This window comes from Pollachius pollachius (genome assembly GCF_949987615.1).
Source record: "Pollachius pollachius genome assembly, chromosome: 7".
Classification (NCBI taxonomy): Eukaryota; Metazoa; Chordata; class Actinopteri; order Gadiformes; family Gadidae; genus Pollachius; species Pollachius pollachius.
In genome coordinates, this window is record NC_136940.1 from 20,999,720 (window position 1) to 21,016,275 (window position 16,556).

Here is a 16,556-nt window from a genome sequence, read left to right on the forward strand (position 1 = left end):
CTATAATTTAAGAACTCAAAGGGTTAAAAGGAAAGGGTAACCCCTATATCGAATAAATATATATTTTGTGTATTTTTATGGTTTTGAATTATCATCAACGTTCTTTTTTAATCGGTGCTCATCTGATCACATGTAAACGATAGGGACAGGGCTGCTCTGTGATCATGTGCATTTCATTGATGTGTGTGTGTGTGTGTGCGTGTGTGTGTGTGCGTGTGTGGGTGTGTGTGTGTTGAACGTGGCTCAGTGGCAGATGTGTGCTAATGTTGTGTGAGAGCTGCCTCGGAGCTGGGCAGGGCAGGGCTACTGGGCGAGCAATAACACAATGACATCATCCAATGAGGGAGCCGGAGAGGGAGAGAGAGAGAGAGAGAGAGATAGAGTGTGTGTGTGTGTGTGTGTGTGGTGGAGCACACGAGCGAGTCAGCCCAATGCGCCCCACGCTAGGAGACTCGTCTTAGATGCGGAGAGAGGAGCAGCAGCACGAGTGTGGGAAGCATGTGTGTGCGTGCGCGCATGTGTGTGTGTGGGTGAGAGACCGGGCTAGTGGTCAACATTGAGGCAGCTGCAGGATTCTCCCCTGGAGTTGTTGTTTTTCCTCCCCTGCAGATTTCTTCTTCTTCTTCTTCTTCTTCTTTTTCTTCTACTTCTTCTTCTATTGCAACTCTGCCCTTCATCCCTTCATCAGTTAGCTGCCCCACCCGCCTGGCCCCCGGCCCCTGATCCAGGCGGCTTCTCCGGGCATGCTGCTGAAGCCAAAGTATGACCGCTTCCGCAACGACTCTGTGACCTCCGCCGACGACCTGATGCAGAGCTTGGCCATGAGCGGCAAAGTGGTGGCCACGCCGGTGGTCCCTTCCTCCACCCCCAGCCTGCCTCTGCCCCCCCTCCCCCCTCTGGACCCCAGGTCCTCCTCCTCCTCGGCCGGGGCTGCGGCCCTGGCCGACTCCCCCTGCCCGGACGGGGAGCAGGAATCCGCCACCACCTTCTGCATGCTCATCCCCAGGATGCCCCAGTGGAAGTTCTCCAACTCCCTGCTGAGCCGCAGCCCCTCCAACTCCAGCTCGGGCTCCAGCAAGGACTCAGCGAAGGCTTCCCAGCAGGGCCCCTCCTCCTCTTCTTCACACGGCCCCGGCGGCGTGGCCCCGGCCAGAGGCCCCGTGGCCAGCCTGGCCGCGGTGCTGAACTCCTGCGACCCGGTGTGTGTCACCCCCTGCTCCCTGCAGGCCTTCAGGGGCCAGAGATCCGCCGGCAGCTCGGCTATCTTGGGGGGCCACGGCTTCGGCCCCACAGCCGAGACCACTGGGAGCCCCGGGGGAGGCAACTCCAGGGCGGGCATGAGTCGCAGGACCCGGGTGGAGGGCATGTGGCTGGAGGGAGAGGATTTTAGCCAGAAAGCAGGCTTCCTCCATAAGCCGTCTCAGGGCTGGCTGCACCCCGACAAGAAGATAACCGGACCCGGGGCCTCCTATATCGTCAGAGTGAGTCAAACACACATGCTTATGAGCCTACTTTCCATTGTACTGTGTCCCCTCATTTGGATGCTTTATGTTAATGCGTGTAATGTATGTGTGTAGCCATATAGCCAGAAGAAATGATTGCTTATGATTTGAAAACGTTTTGACTTACTTGACTAGTTTTCAAGTCACAACAACAAGTCTACCAGGTCAGCCATTTGTCTTTCTACTCTACTCTTATGATTTGAAAACGTATTGACTTACTTGACTAGATTTCAAGTCACAACTACAAGTCTACCAAGTCAGCCTTTTTTCTTTCTACTCTACTCTTATGATTTGAAAAAGTATTGACTTACTTGACTAGTTTTCAAGTCACAACCACAAGTCTACCAAGTCAGCCTTTTGTCTTTATACTCGTCCCCTGAACCGCTCCACACAGCACACCATTGTGGAGCTAGTGTGGCTGCACACCTCAAGGGTACGGCTGGAGTACACACTATTGATCACTCCCTTCGATTCTCTATCAAGGTGGAAAACAAAAGGACAAGTGGTGTGTCAGGCGGGTTTGTTATGCAGCCCATGTGGCAGGCCTGAGGAATACATAATGTAATCTGGATGGAAAGCAAGGAGCAGCCTGTCTGGAAGGCTGTGTCAGCATAGTGTGTAGGCTGGATAAATAGAATGCATGCTTATACCTAGGGCCACAATGGTAATTTGTACTATATTGTTGACCAAGGGTTATATAGGAAACCAAAGTTGCAAACAATAACAGTCTCTGTGTTCTGAATGTCTAGGCTTTGATTGCTGTTGTTGTTGTTTTTGATATTAGTTCTTTCTATTTTGAAGAAAGTCAAAATCTTCAAAATCAAATGAGTTTTAAAAGACGTATCAATCTTATATCTATCAAACATATTGGTTGGGATTTTGTGTGAGTGTCGGTGTGCATTTATGTGGGGCTGCTTGCTAGCTTGTTCACATTCTGGATTCAAATGAATAGGATACTAGCTCTTATCATTTGATTGACTGTCCTTTAGCAGATTTAATCTTTGTGCTTTTTAAATTGTAATTCTTGACACTATATTTTGTGATCTTTTTCATTTGTATGAAAGTTTGATGTCCTGCTTGCCTTCAGGCAGTAAAAGAAAAGGAAAACATACCCCTACTCTCTTGCCAGAAAGATGCATTTAATTATGCGTACAATTATTTGTATGTATAAAACCCTAACTGTATTAGGGTTTTTCTGTGACCAGTACGCTATCTTTATTGTTTTTTGGCCAATGGTTTAGCGATATTTGCTCACAAAGGGTTAGCATCCCAAGCAGATGTCTCGACGTCACTGTCCATGATCTCCCCTTAGCGCCCGCCCCCCAATGTGTCCTCCCGAGCCCCCCCCGTCCCAGCGACATGGCTCCTGATTAACCGGCTGTAGGGTCCAGCATACTCCCTTAATGGTATTACACAGGCACCATTCATTCCAATATTCAATTACATTTAATCACAGTGATTTGCATCATGTGATGTGGAAGATAGGGGTTGGCTCACCGGGACGTGAGAGGGGCTGGGTTAGTACGTTAGTACGTCCGCACTGAGGGAAAACCCTCTTAGCCTCATGAGGGGTGCTAGCTTAGAATAGCATTGGCTGCTCCTAGAGTAGAGTTCACCCCCAAGAGGTCTTGTGTTGGTGAACGTTGTGGTGAAGCTGAAGCTGTGAACATTTGATTTGACGTATCAATGTAATTCTATTTAAATATAGATATAACAGCATGATACCAACCCTAACCCTAATAACTAAAGGGTGGATGATATAAAACTGAATATCTACTGCATTGTAAACACCTGCAAGAAGCTACAGTTAGAGAAATGATAATAATGTTAACACTAGGCCTGAAGTGTAACACAGCGATACAACCGCAAAGGGAGGAGCACTTGATGAATGCATGCATGTCAAGTGATTGGGTTTCTGCTGTGCCGTGCCCTTTTTTTTCAGCACTCTTTTTCTCTCTCACTCTTGCTTTTTCTCTCTCTCTCTCTCTTACTTTCTCTCTCTGTCTCTCTCTCCCCCTTTATTTTCCCCTTAAGTCTCTCTCTCTCGCTCTCAATCTCACTCTCGCCCTCTCTCTCACTCTCTGGCTCTCTCTCCCACACACACACCCCTCTACTGGGATGTGAGGTGGGAGTCGTGGGACAGCTCATGTCTGCCCTGTAGCTTTCTCTATCTCTCACGCTCTCTCTATCTCTCTCTTTTATAGCCATGCAGCTCCACCACCCATTAATGTCTGCGCCGCATCTGCCAACCGTTGCGGAATCGCATTTCTCCTCCACACACACACACACACACACACACCTCCCCCAAACACCCCCCCTAACCAGCCACCCGTGGGTAGGAGATTCCATAAACCCAAGTGTGTCACCACCACCTACGCTGCAACACTACATGCACATGGCTAACAATTCAGTTCAAAGTTCTGGATGCTGCAGTACTTCCTGTCGAATTAGCACATCCACCCATTCATTATTAAATCCGTCCACCCACTTAGAAAGCTAGGGGGAGTGCACTGCCGGGCCCCCAGTCCCACCTGACTCTAGCACCGGCCTTACGTCTTAGGAGAGACATACAGAGAGGCTCTCTGACTGTTCAGATATTAGATAACAAACTTTGCAGGACAAGAGGTTTCCTTTTCCGGCAGTAATAAGTGCAGGGCTACACAAGCTAATGGGAATGAGTCCTTGAATTTCCTGGGGGAAGGTTCATGGGGAATGTGTTTTCTTGGAGGGTCACTAAAAAAAGAGAGAGAGAGAGAGAGGGAGAGAGAGAGAGAGAATTGACAGAGAAGGAGATAGATCGAGAGAAACTCCCTGATTGAAGACTTCCCCCTGTCCCATAATCTGGTTAAAAGTCTCATTAAGATCTCAGACCAATCGGTCGCCCACACTCAAACACACATACAAATATACACACACACACACACAATGTGTGCGTGTGTTTTTATTTAGCAACTTTGCAGGCGTTCTATACTCTGCTCCACAAGTCCGTAGTGATCTTTGAAACGACATGTGTATAAGATGGGTATCAAGTTCGCTTTTGATATAGCACTGAATTGTTCAAGGTAAACCCACAGAAGGCTCCTTATTGAACATCAAACATCATCAATAGGACTGTGGATGTAGTAACACTGAAATAGGAACAGTAGTACTAAACTGATATTAATAAATAGCTGTTTTTTTTGTATAGTAGTATGTATAAAACGTTGTTGTTATGATTTGTAGAGTAAATACGGTTGGATTAAGGTTATGGTTTAGGTTTTTTCTCCCAGTCAGCTGCTACCTTCTATCCAATTAGTTGAAAAAGGTGGAAAATGGTTTGCCTCCCCCCTCCACACACACACACACACACACACACACACACACACACACACACACACACACACACACACACACTAAAACCCCAATCCTCAGGGACCTGGGAAGTCACAGTTTGTTCTTAGCTCTTAGCACGGATAATCAAGTCAAGGCACCATTAGCACCCGACCTGTTCGCCACTAGAACACAAGCCATTCAGACCCCCCCCCCCCTTTCACTGGAGTACAACCAAAACTGCACACATTTCAAGCCATAATATATAATGTGTATATAATGTGCTCACATATAACTTTAATGACCCATCACTGGGTCTTTTGGGAGACAAGGCCATTGGTTGATAACTTATAGATCAGAAATTCAGAAAAGGATTAGGAGAGGTAATGTAGACTACTTTTTCTTTTTTAAGCCAGACTCCAGGCAGCCAGTGACACGCCCATATCGTCTAAGATACTTGAAATCTGAGTTCCAAGCACTACACTGAGCATATGGTATGCTGAGCATATTGCTACCTTGGTAATTGACTGTGGGACTGCCATAAATCTTCATTGTCTGCTGGCTTATCCACAAAATCTTTAAGCCAGCCTGTGGATGTGTGTGCCTGTGGTGTAGAATTACAAAATAACACAATTCCTGGCACTGAGACCAAGTAAATGATCAAGGTAGAATGCACTGCAACAATACAAGGCTGAACCAAACACAAAAAAGAAGACAAAGAAGAAGCATGATTACAAAATATATAAAACATGAATTTGACGAGACGAAGCCAATCATTTTACAAATGAAAATAAAATGTGATGACAATAAGAGATCTGCGTGGGATGTAACCCTGTTCCAACCATACTGATGGAGCATTCTTTTGTGTGTTTCATGTCTGCTCCTCTGAGCAGTACATGGGCTGCATCGAGGTGCTGAAATCGATGCGCTCGCTGGACTTCAACACCCGGACTCAGGTGACGAGGTAAGCTGCATGGCTACAGCCCTCTCTCTATGAGACTATAGTGCTGAATCAGCAGCATCTGATCCGATATGAGATGAGATGAAGCACCGTTTCAGCTGCCAATCTGCAAGCCAAATAGATTTTGTTATCCCACATCCCCACCAGAGAATACTTAATTTAGGAGAAGGGGTTTTAGCCTTTCAGACAATTGTGTGGGCCAGGTCCGAGGTGAGCCAAGCCCCCTTGCCCTCTCCAATGGGATTTTAACTTTCTGTCTGAAAGTCTTTGACATCTTTGGGAAAGGTTAATGAATGCATCACAAGGGATATTTCTATATTTCTTTGATTGTATGTTAAATGGATTTGTGCCTTCAAATGTCACCAACTTTCCTAAATCAGATTTACTCTCAGCAATACACTAATGTGTTCGAGTGTATGTATGATTGTGCATAATCATAAATGACTTCTGCCTTCCTGTATTCTGAGTGTATTTTTCTACACTCCACGTGATGTTATTGTTATGAAAGGGCGGATACCCTGCCATCCCCGGGCCTTTTGGGAATGCTGTCCATGCTCATCTATCTCTGTCAACATCTCCTCTCTCTCTCTCTCTCTCTCTCTCTCTCTCTCTCTCTCTCTATCTCTCTTCGCTCTCTCCCCTTCTCATCGATTGGTGGTAATCTGAGCCCATGTGCCCCCAAAGACTTAAGTGGATGAAGGGGTGGGGTGGGGGGGATGCAAAAGGGGGGGGGGGGAGAGATGGAGATCTATTATTGATGATGTCGGGCTAATGACAGCAGAGGGCCTCGGTGTGGTCCTTTGGAACGCACGTTGGCGGATATGTCTGGTGTGACTCACAGACACAGCTCTTCAAAACAACAAGACAACACGAGAGAGAGAGAGAGATGGACGTCTTATTATTAGTATATATATATAGAGTATCTGTCAGTATTCCTGTAGTTTACTAGGAATTCGTAGTATTTGTACCAGAACATCGAGAAGCAGCTTTTTACATGTTTGTGACATAGGTTTGACGTGCTTGGTTTATCAGAAGGATTTTGCTTGTGCTTTTCGGCTGATATTCTGTGAGCTGAATCGGTTAGGTGTGGGTTTGAGATGGTCATTGCTCTCCATAAGTTCGTAAATCTGGAAATTTTGGGGTTCATTTCTCTCCCCTCCAAATTGAGTTCTGCGCAGCGAGACTCGGCCCGTTGAACCGGAGATCACACGACACAAGCCCTTCTGACGCTGAGGGCACCACGCCAGCAACTCTGAGGAAAACTGTTCCTCTGTGTTCATGATATGTTCGTAAAATATCTCAGGGAAAATTACTTTGGTCGAAGTACATTTTAGAGCCAAATTTGCTGAAATAGATCTGGACAACGGCAACAAGTGATTTGTTTCCGAGTGTGTCTTCTATTGGCATATGATTGTAAGAATCAACCTCAACTAGCAGTGGAGCTGTTTTACTCCTAGCTGAAAGATTCTGGGCTTGAGCCCCATAGTATGTCTATTGGTAGGCCTCCTTCAGCAGGGAGCCTAACCTATATATCATTCGTAATAATAATGTCATCAGTCGCTCTGGAGTGCTCTGCTCATTAAGGCAAAGAGAAGTGATGTAGGCTAGCATTTGGATTCTAGTCCGGGGCAGAGGATGGGATACAGGTTAGCAAAGTTAAACAACAACGACGACAACAGCAGCAACAACGCATCGTCTGCTCCCACTGAGTCATCCACTGTGGTGTTAAACCAAACTAAATCCCAGTGACGACCTTTAATTGAGACGGGGCCTGGGACTGCTTCTTAAAAATTCACGAGCCACTTGATAAGGGCAGGCATGGTTTACGAATTTGACAAGTCTCTTGTGTCCTCCATGCCCCCCCCTCAACCCCACCCCTTACAATGGAAGGACGACAAAAATTGAGTCCTGAGGGCTCCACAGTTTACTGCTGATCTCTGCCAGAAATGCAGTGCTCAGGACCCAATGGGTGTTTTTATGTGGCTATTCCCAAGAGTCCGAATCCCACAGATTGAACAAAAATAACCAACAGCTGGACTCCAGTGCTATAACTGTGGGGTTAAATAGTGCTCAGAGCACCAACAAATGCCAATAAAAGCACAGAAGGTTAACATAAGTAACAAAACAAGACGGATGCATTCTAGGAGAATCGTGTTGTTGAGGAAATAGGTCTTTAGTTTTTCAAAATCAACTCATTGACTCGTTGGCTGTACCAAAAGCTGAGTGCGGTCTCTTTGAGTGTTGACTTCTCCAAAAACATTCCTTTCAACTCGGGTGGATCTGGGATCTATGACCCTCGCATGCAGGGATGGAACAGAGACCCACTGTTCCTTGCTAGCTTATGCAACATGTTTATGCAACATGTTTATCCTACATGCGATGGCCCTGAGCCTTTGGAATCGCTCTTCAAATCGCTATTTGAAAACAAGTCTGCCCTGATGCAGTGAAGGAGCAGTATTTAAATATTCGTTACACATTTTCTAAACCGGAGGATCGATGATGGCATGATACATGTCGTCATTTGTAAACATTGACACACTTCTAACTTTAACTCCCTCCAATGCCATTGGTCAGCTCTGCTGCCCGTCCATGGACGCCCACATGGAGGTACACTTATTCCTGATCAGCAGGTTGGGTTTCTGTGGTGTTTATCTAACCTTTGACCTTTCTCCCCCCACCAGGGAAGCCATCAACAGGCTGTGCGACGCTGTGCCTGGCGGTAAGGGAGCGTGGAGGAAGAAGGTCAGTCCTAAAGGGTAGCTCTTCTGGGCATGTGCAGATCAAACGGCATATGGGAACAGAATGGCAACAGGATTCGGTGTTAAATCAACACCGTAGAACCAATGATTGAATCTAATGGCCTTAGAAGATTTGCTGACAATATGGGATGATTTTATAAATATAATAAAATACAATTGTTGTTGTGTGCTGGAATTCTGCTTGATCATTTATATGAATTCTCGCAACGTTTTGCAAATTTCTATTGTGTATTTTGTTGATAAAGCGGATCTCTTATCTCGATTTGTACATTTGTTATTCAGTCGCTGAACAAAGCTCTCCTGTCAATCATGGGGAAGAGTAACCTGCGCTTCGCAGGCATGAGTATTGCTGTCAACATCTCCATAGAAGGCCTCAGTCTGCTCATCCCCACCACACGACAGGTCAGACACCACTGTTTAAGGTCATGAAGAGTGAATAACATTCCCTAATAAGGGTTCCCTGTCCCGGGTGCATTTATCATTGCACCCAGAACAGTTATCATTATTAACTGTACCGTGATTATATTCCATTCTTGTTGTGTGCTGAAACACTTTCCTCAAAACTCCCTTGGAGGGAATCCTTTTTTTAACTGAATGGCCTTTCTTGTTTCTATCATTGTTGGTTTCCAGGTGATAGCACACCATCCGATGCAGTCCATCTCCTTTGCCTCTGGCGGAGACACGGTGAGTTCGGTGTCTCTCCCTTCTTGTCTTGTTGTCTCCATTATTACCAAGCCTCTCTGGCAGATGGCGCTGGTCTGAACCACGGTGACCTGCGACCGGACCTCATGATCCAGGAATCAATGAGAGCTCTAACGTGATTACAGTGCTCTGAATGGCCCCGCTCATGAATCATTTCCGTTTCCTTTTTTTGCATTGCAGGACACACCGGACTACGTTGCATACGTGGCCAAAGATCCAGTCAATCAGCGAGGTATCTGAAACATTCTCTTGTTGCTCAACAGCCGCCCACAGCCAGTTGTTTTTAGTTTGTTTAGTTAGTTTGACACCAACATAGGGTCGTGGTGACACAGTATCACATGTTACCCCGGCGCGGGCTGTGGTGACTCACTGTCACTGGTTTCTTGTTCTGTTGATATCAGGTTTCCAGATTTCTTTCGTAAATGATTTTGATGCATTCTCAGGCAATTTGATTTCAACTTTGCTGTGTGAATGTGTGAGTCAAATGTATGTTTCCCCTATTTCTTTGAGCATTCCTAGTATTTTCTTGTTTATAGAAAATCAAGTCAAAAACGTTTACGATCGTTCATCAAAATGGATTTAAGGAAAAGTCTCCAAACCTTAAATATAAAAGATAATAAATAATGTCAGTAAAAGCCACGTGACTGTTCATCTGAACATCACAGCCAACTAATAAGACTTCCAACTTTGGTATTCAAACCCGCTGACCCCAATGTCTCTCCCCCCTCTCTCTCTCTCCCAGCGTGTCACATCCTGGAGTGCTCCGATGGTTTAGCCCAGAGTGTTATCAGTACCATCGGACAGGCCTTCGAGCTTCAGTTCAAACAGTACCTGCACAGCCCCCCGAAAACCATGGCCCCCTCGATGGAGAGGTAAGGACGCCCCCCCATTCACAGCCATGTCTTCTGTGGACATGATGGGTTTCATCCACACAGTTCCTCCATAACCATGTAGTAGATCCATGTTAAGCACTTTATCCTTCTATCTCTTCTATATTTTGAGGCACAGGCACTTTTTATTGAATGTTGCTTCCAGATTCGGATGCTCCTGGTCTTCTTAAGATACAATATAAAGTCACTGTTACAGAGGAATTCATCGATCATGATATCCCATCATACTTCATAGGATTTGTCTGTAGATTCACAGACCATGGGAAGAGGAACATTTTTGCTGAGTTGAATAAAATTGCAGAGTTGCATTTTCCTTCACCGATACAAACCTGATACAAACCTCTCTGATTTCTCTGCCGCCCATGTGGGGGAAACCTGAACCCTCATCTCCGACTGTCACAAAATCCATCTTTCAATCCGATTGCTATAAATATTAGAAGAGTTTTTATCCTGCAGCTTGTGGCTCCACCCCTTGTTTATTCTGCCTGCGTCGGGTTTCAACTGCCCCGGCCCCAACGATAACCTCAGAGTGTGTTGATGTATGTACAGACCACAGTGTATGTATTACATGTTTGGGGACAGCATCCCAGACCTCAGACCACCCTTTTGTTTGCAACATGACTGCTATTTAATCTTTTATAGGACTTAAATATATATATACAGTATATATATATATATATATATATATATATATATATATATATATATAATATATTACTTACCTATATATATCAAATAGCAGTGTGATTTGCACACAAGGGGGGGTTTCGGGGGTGGGCAAAAGTGGTCCAGAATGAAGGATGTTAAGGTGTAAAATAATTCCCTCATGGATAGTGCGCGTTATTCTTGAGGAACTTTCTATTTCAAACTTTTGTTAATGGAGCACGTTTACATCGAAAGGTTTCACAGTGCAGTTTTAAACGTGATGACAGTAGCATAGTGACGCAGACAGTGCAGGGTTTACCCGACGATCACTTTTTTCCTATAAAATATATCCACCAGTGGTTCAACATTGACCTTGGGTTTGTCTCCGTGCCCCCCGCACCAGGACCCACCGGCTGGAGGAGCCCTCCTGGGGAGAGGAGGACGAGTCCTCTGAGCACGACTACTACAACAGCATCCCCGGGAAGGAGCCTCCGCTGGGGGGCGTGGTCGACTCCCGGCTCCGGCCCAGCACCTCACTCATTGGTCACATCCACACCCAGCCCCAGAGCAAGGCAGCCAATCAGGTAGGCTCAGGTCAAGCCCAATGTCATTTGGGCAGCAAGCCTTGCTCACGGTCCCACCACAGGATTACCCTGACATTGAGACCTCAGAGGGGAGGTATACCCTAAGAAGGAGCACAGAAGCGGGATCGTACAGGGAGGCTGGTGCACTGATAATAATTAGGATAATTCATTGCATTTATATAGCGTCATCATTTTTCAAGGTACCCAAGCGTTTTACATAGTGACTGTGTGAGCGTGTGTGTGTGTGTGTCTGTGTGTGTGTGTGTGTGTCTGTGTGTGTGTGTAAGGGGGGTTATGATCCTCATCAAATTTGGGTGGTTGGTGTCCAGTAGGTGCCTTATGAACAGACATATAATGGTAGCAAAAAATAAAGCGGAATTAAAGACTAGGTTTAAGTTTGTGAAAAATAATTGATTATTAAATAAACTCCACAAATGATATACTGCATATATTTAAAGTAACACTCTCGGTAAAATGACAAAGGTCTTCTTTTTATTTGTGAATCAAGACTTTAGAAGGACTTCATATTTGGCAATATGTATCCCATGCTTAGCTACAGCTGATGCTATCTGCTTGTTGCTGAGGTTTTCCAGTAATACTTAATGTTAGAGGCTAACAAATGAGGCTGAATATGTGTACATTTAGTCTAATTCAGCATTACCGGTCAGACAGACCCACCCAGCAACGGGATGTGAATGTTAAAACATCTAAGGCAACTAATGACATTACATGCTTCCTCCCCCTGTAATGTTTACATGGGTATCGAGAGGCATATTACCGTACACTCTGACTCTGAAAGGCCCAGGCTCGTCCGGAATGATCCTGAATAATGGGACCCAGCTGTAATAGAGAGATAAAGACATGATTACAGCAGCAGACCAGACCTCTGTGTTTCTGGATGGATAAGGAGAGACCTCCCAATGCTTACTGCAACACACAAAACATAACACGAGTGCCTTTGGTTCAAATGAGTAGTGCTTCAGAAACGTTAGGTGGGGAACACTTTGCACAGGATTTAAATATATGCATCATGGTCTGTGTTGTTTGTTTATTGGTTTGTAGCTGTGCTCATCCGGGAGGAGAGACCCCGGGTCCTTCGCTGCAGGACAGCTGTGCTACGAGCTGCATTGGGACACTGAAGCCAGCAATTGCTCAGGTAAGCCCCCTGGTGGTCATATGGATGTATCGCAGCCACTAAGAACATATTGCAATAAATCCTTCATTTATCATCTTAATTCCGGGAGTAAGTCCGAATCCTTAATGTATTTGTTGTGAAACCACCGTCACTGTTTAAATAGTCCACCATTCTCTGCAAAAAAATGAGTTAAGCCACTTCAGAGGGAGCCAGAAAAGCAAAGCTAAATCCTACTTTCCATACTCTGTATGGAATACTCCATACTCCATTCTCTGTCCCTTTGGTCATGCAGTAACACAGTGTGGGACTAAACCACCCCAACGATAACTAACATGCACACACCAATATACAGTGTACCATAAAAGGCTGGACTCGAATACAAATGTGTTCTGTGCTTTCTCGTACCACATTAGACGGTTACCTGTGCGCCGACGGCCAGTCGTCCAGCTGCAGGGACTATGAGGAGCACCTGTACGTTAACACTCAGACTCTGGACTGCATGGACGCTCTCACCCAGGGGCCCAACGGACACAAGGGCCCAGACAGTCCCCAGAAAGACATATTTGACATGCGTAAGTCCTATTCATGTGCGAATCGTTTTAGAGGAGGCCTTGAGACACAAACACAGCTTGTGTATTAGCAATTAGCAAAACTTATTATGAAAATAAATCTGTACACATTGGATGAGAATTGAAAAAATTCTGTTATGATATTAAGTATTACTACAAAATATGAACTTCATAAATCATCATTCGATACAAGGAATCTAGTGCTTGGCACCGACAGCAGTCTATTGTTTCTCTTTTTTCTGAAAAATATATGCAAGTCGCTTTGGATAAAAGCGTTTGCTAAATGCCCTAAATGTTAATTAACATGTGCGGAATCCCATCCAAACAGGAAGAATTAGGAATGTAGAATCTCTACATTCCTAACACGTTCGCCCTCCTCATTAGCAAGGAACTGAAACTAGCTTAGCTGAAATGAGAAGCTAACGGGGATTCGACTGCGGTGGGCGCCGGTTCTCAGCGACCCGTTGTGCAGGAGGTCCAGTCCACTGACGGTCACCCCTCTCTCTGTTGCGGACGGTGGGCGACAGGACCCTTCGAAGACGCCCTGAAGCTCCACGAGGCCAGCGGGGGAGGAGGTGCTGCCGGGTCCGTCGGAGGAGGAGGTGGAGCGGGAGGAGGAGGAGGAGTAGGCGTGGTGGTCCTGGAGGACCAGTGGCCCAGCCCGCCGCGCCGCCGGGCCCCCGTGGCCCCCACTGAGGAACAGCTCCGCAGGGAGTCCTGGTACCACGGGCGCACGAGCCGGCGGGACGCCGAGAAGGTCCTGATGCGGGACGGGGACTTCCTGGTCCGGGAGAGCACCACCAACCCGGGCCAGTACGTCCTGACGGGCATGCACTGCGGGCTGCCCAAGCACCTGCTTCTGGTGGACCCCGAGGGCGTGGTGAGTGCTGCTCGGCCTGGGAGGACGTGGGCTGTCCACCAATCGCTCAGGGTGGCTTCATATGAGGGCCAATCCCTAATATGATACGATAATAATTATTACAATATATATAATATATATATATATATATATATATATATATATATATATTTATAGTAATTATATAAACAGGGTCAGTTATTGGTTAAACTATTCTTACCTGGAATTGAACTATGGACAAATGAATGATTGAATCACTTATTAACATTAGTATTATTATGCGTTCCCCACCTATGTAAAGCACTCGACCTTTGTGTGTGATCAGTCCTACTTAACTAAACTTGCATTGACGGGTGATTACTATACGTTTCTTTAGAAATGATAATGAGTGATAATTATTATGAAAGATATCATTTCAATAATTGATTCAACACATAATAACACTCTGTGAGAGTGGTATACAACGAAGGAACAGCAATCGAGACTGTGGTTCCAAATCGAAATCTTTCAGTCATTTCCAGTCCAACAACCACCACAACAACAACAACAACAACAACAACAAAAAAAGCAAGGTCCCATCTCCGATCGCCTGATGCCTTCCCTATGCTCCCCCTGCATGCAGGTCCGGACCAAAGACATGTTATTCGAGAGCATCAGCCACCTGATCTCGTACCATTTGAAGTATGAGCTTCCCATTGTGGCTGCGGAGAGCGAGCTTCACCTCCAGCAGGTGGTCCGCAGGAAACAGTGACCCTGCCCACCCTGGGCCCCCGGGGGCCGGTTGGGAGAGCCCTGCGTTGAGCGGTAGGCACCTGGCATGTGGCCGTGTTACAGGTTAAGTGAGTCAGTAAGATCCCCATGGTTTGAGTCAGTCTATAAACTGTCACTCTGACACTCTGTCTGGGGACACTTCCTGCTTCAATTTGTTGGATTCGTCAAACTGTTTAATGGAATGAAAATGTTGCATTTGTTATTGACGCATAAACGATGATTATGAAGTATAAGTGTCACATTATTAATTGAGCTTTCAAATGATTCTTCTTGCAGGATCCAGAGGTCAACCTTCTCAGAAGCCAGCCTTCTCAGAAGTCAGACGCTGAACACGGTAAGGAGAGAGGGGACCCAACCCCATCCTTTTCCCCCACGGACGTCCCAAGATAACAGAGAGGGTCATGGCTCTCACATTCTACTCTCCCTCCAGACTTAGTAGCGTTAACAACTGTTGACAATTTGAGTTGCCCACAGCCTCCAGCATGCTGTCTTTAAGCTAGCCTACCTCTGTTTGGGAGAACACCACAAGTCGGACCAATCACAGGCATGCGACCGCTTGCCAACTGATGTCCGATGTCCGATGCTGTTTCAGCGACGACAAGCTCTTTGCAAAGAGAGCATGGGTCACACTCTTTGCAGTCAGGGGGGTGACGCAGAAGAGTCTGGGGTCGGAGCTTGGAGCCATAAGCCGTTAACATTACCACTGAAAAACTCTCAAAGAAATTTAAAATGATGGATTCCACTTTATAACATAACCAATGTCTGGTCATGCTACGCGGTTGACCAGCAGCTACATCAAAGAAGAGTATGGTTCATGGAAATATATATATTGTTTCGTACCTGTCTCCGAAGGCACAATTGATAGGGATACAATGAAGAGGATGCAAGACTTTCCACCTTTAACATTAGCCATGAACTGACAGCATGGCCCATTTATCATTTCTCCCTCATAATCTCAGGATACAATTATTATGCAGTCTTTTAACAGAGAACACATTTTAACTGAATACATTTTTTGCAAAACATTTATTATTTGTATTGTGAATTGCTGGAATTTTATTTGGGTAGTTTAAAACCTTTAACGTTGTGGGAATTCATTTTGGGCAATTTCACCTGGTAATACGGTACATGTCAAGAGTCAACAGTTGGCCCATTCTGTCATGCTTTGATCGCCAGCTCATGCAAGAGTTCCTAGATACAGACAATTGTTACCCAGATGCTAATCCAGTCACTACTCTACTCAACGGAAACTCTACTATACTGTACGTGTGGTAGGTAATGGAAAGTCAATGTGGGCTGAAAGGGAGGGATATCCAGTCCGATATCTCCCTTTGTGGTAGGCTGTCCACCTGATGTTTAAACCTTGAATGCTGTCTGCGTCAACACGTGCCCTGATATCACTTTGTGCTGTTTGTACAATCTGGGCTAATCTGAAACGCCTGTGTATTGTAATGAAAGATCACTGAGATTGTGTTTCTTGGTCAAGTGAGAGAACCTCTATGCTACAGTAACACACTGCTATGCTTTCATACACAGCACATGTCTACGTGTCTTCAGTCTTTTGATGTTTAGTGCCTTAATGACTACAGAGACGGGCAGGTGCTGCCTGCTTCTACCACTAGGAGGTGACAACGAGCTGTGTACATATTTTAGTTTTGGTACTCTTCCTTCGTTTCACTAGTTTTTGTTGCCATGCCAATGTGAATGTGTTCAGGATGACTAAGCTCCTATACGTGATATAAGCTGCTCTGGTTTTTTGAGTACGAATAACATTTAATATATAGTAGTTTTATTGTACAAGTGTCCTAGACTGTATATGCTTTCGTAAAATATCTATGTAAAACTATTATTTTAATTATTTTGTAAGACA

The 16,556-nt window shown here is 45.5% G+C and overlaps 1 protein-coding gene across 1 annotated transcript; it reads left to right on the forward strand.

Annotated features, from left to right (window-relative positions):
• Nucleotides 1-737: 737 nt before the first annotated feature.
• Nucleotides 738-14,666, forward strand: shc2 (SHC (Src homology 2 domain containing) transforming protein 2; the record flags this gene model as incomplete). The annotated part of the gene is made up of 12 exons (XM_079740378.1): nt 738-1,481; nt 5,705-5,775; nt 8,454-8,514; nt 8,814-8,933; nt 9,162-9,215; nt 9,414-9,465; nt 9,976-10,105; nt 11,172-11,352; nt 12,415-12,508; nt 12,901-13,059; nt 13,584-13,936; nt 14,538-14,666. The coding sequence occupies exons 1-12, from the start codon at nt 744-746 to the stop codon at nt 14,664-14,666; spliced, it is 2,142 nt and encodes a 713-aa protein (XP_079596504.1). The 5' UTR covers nt 738-743.
• Nucleotides 14,667-16,556: the final 1,890 nt, after the last annotated feature.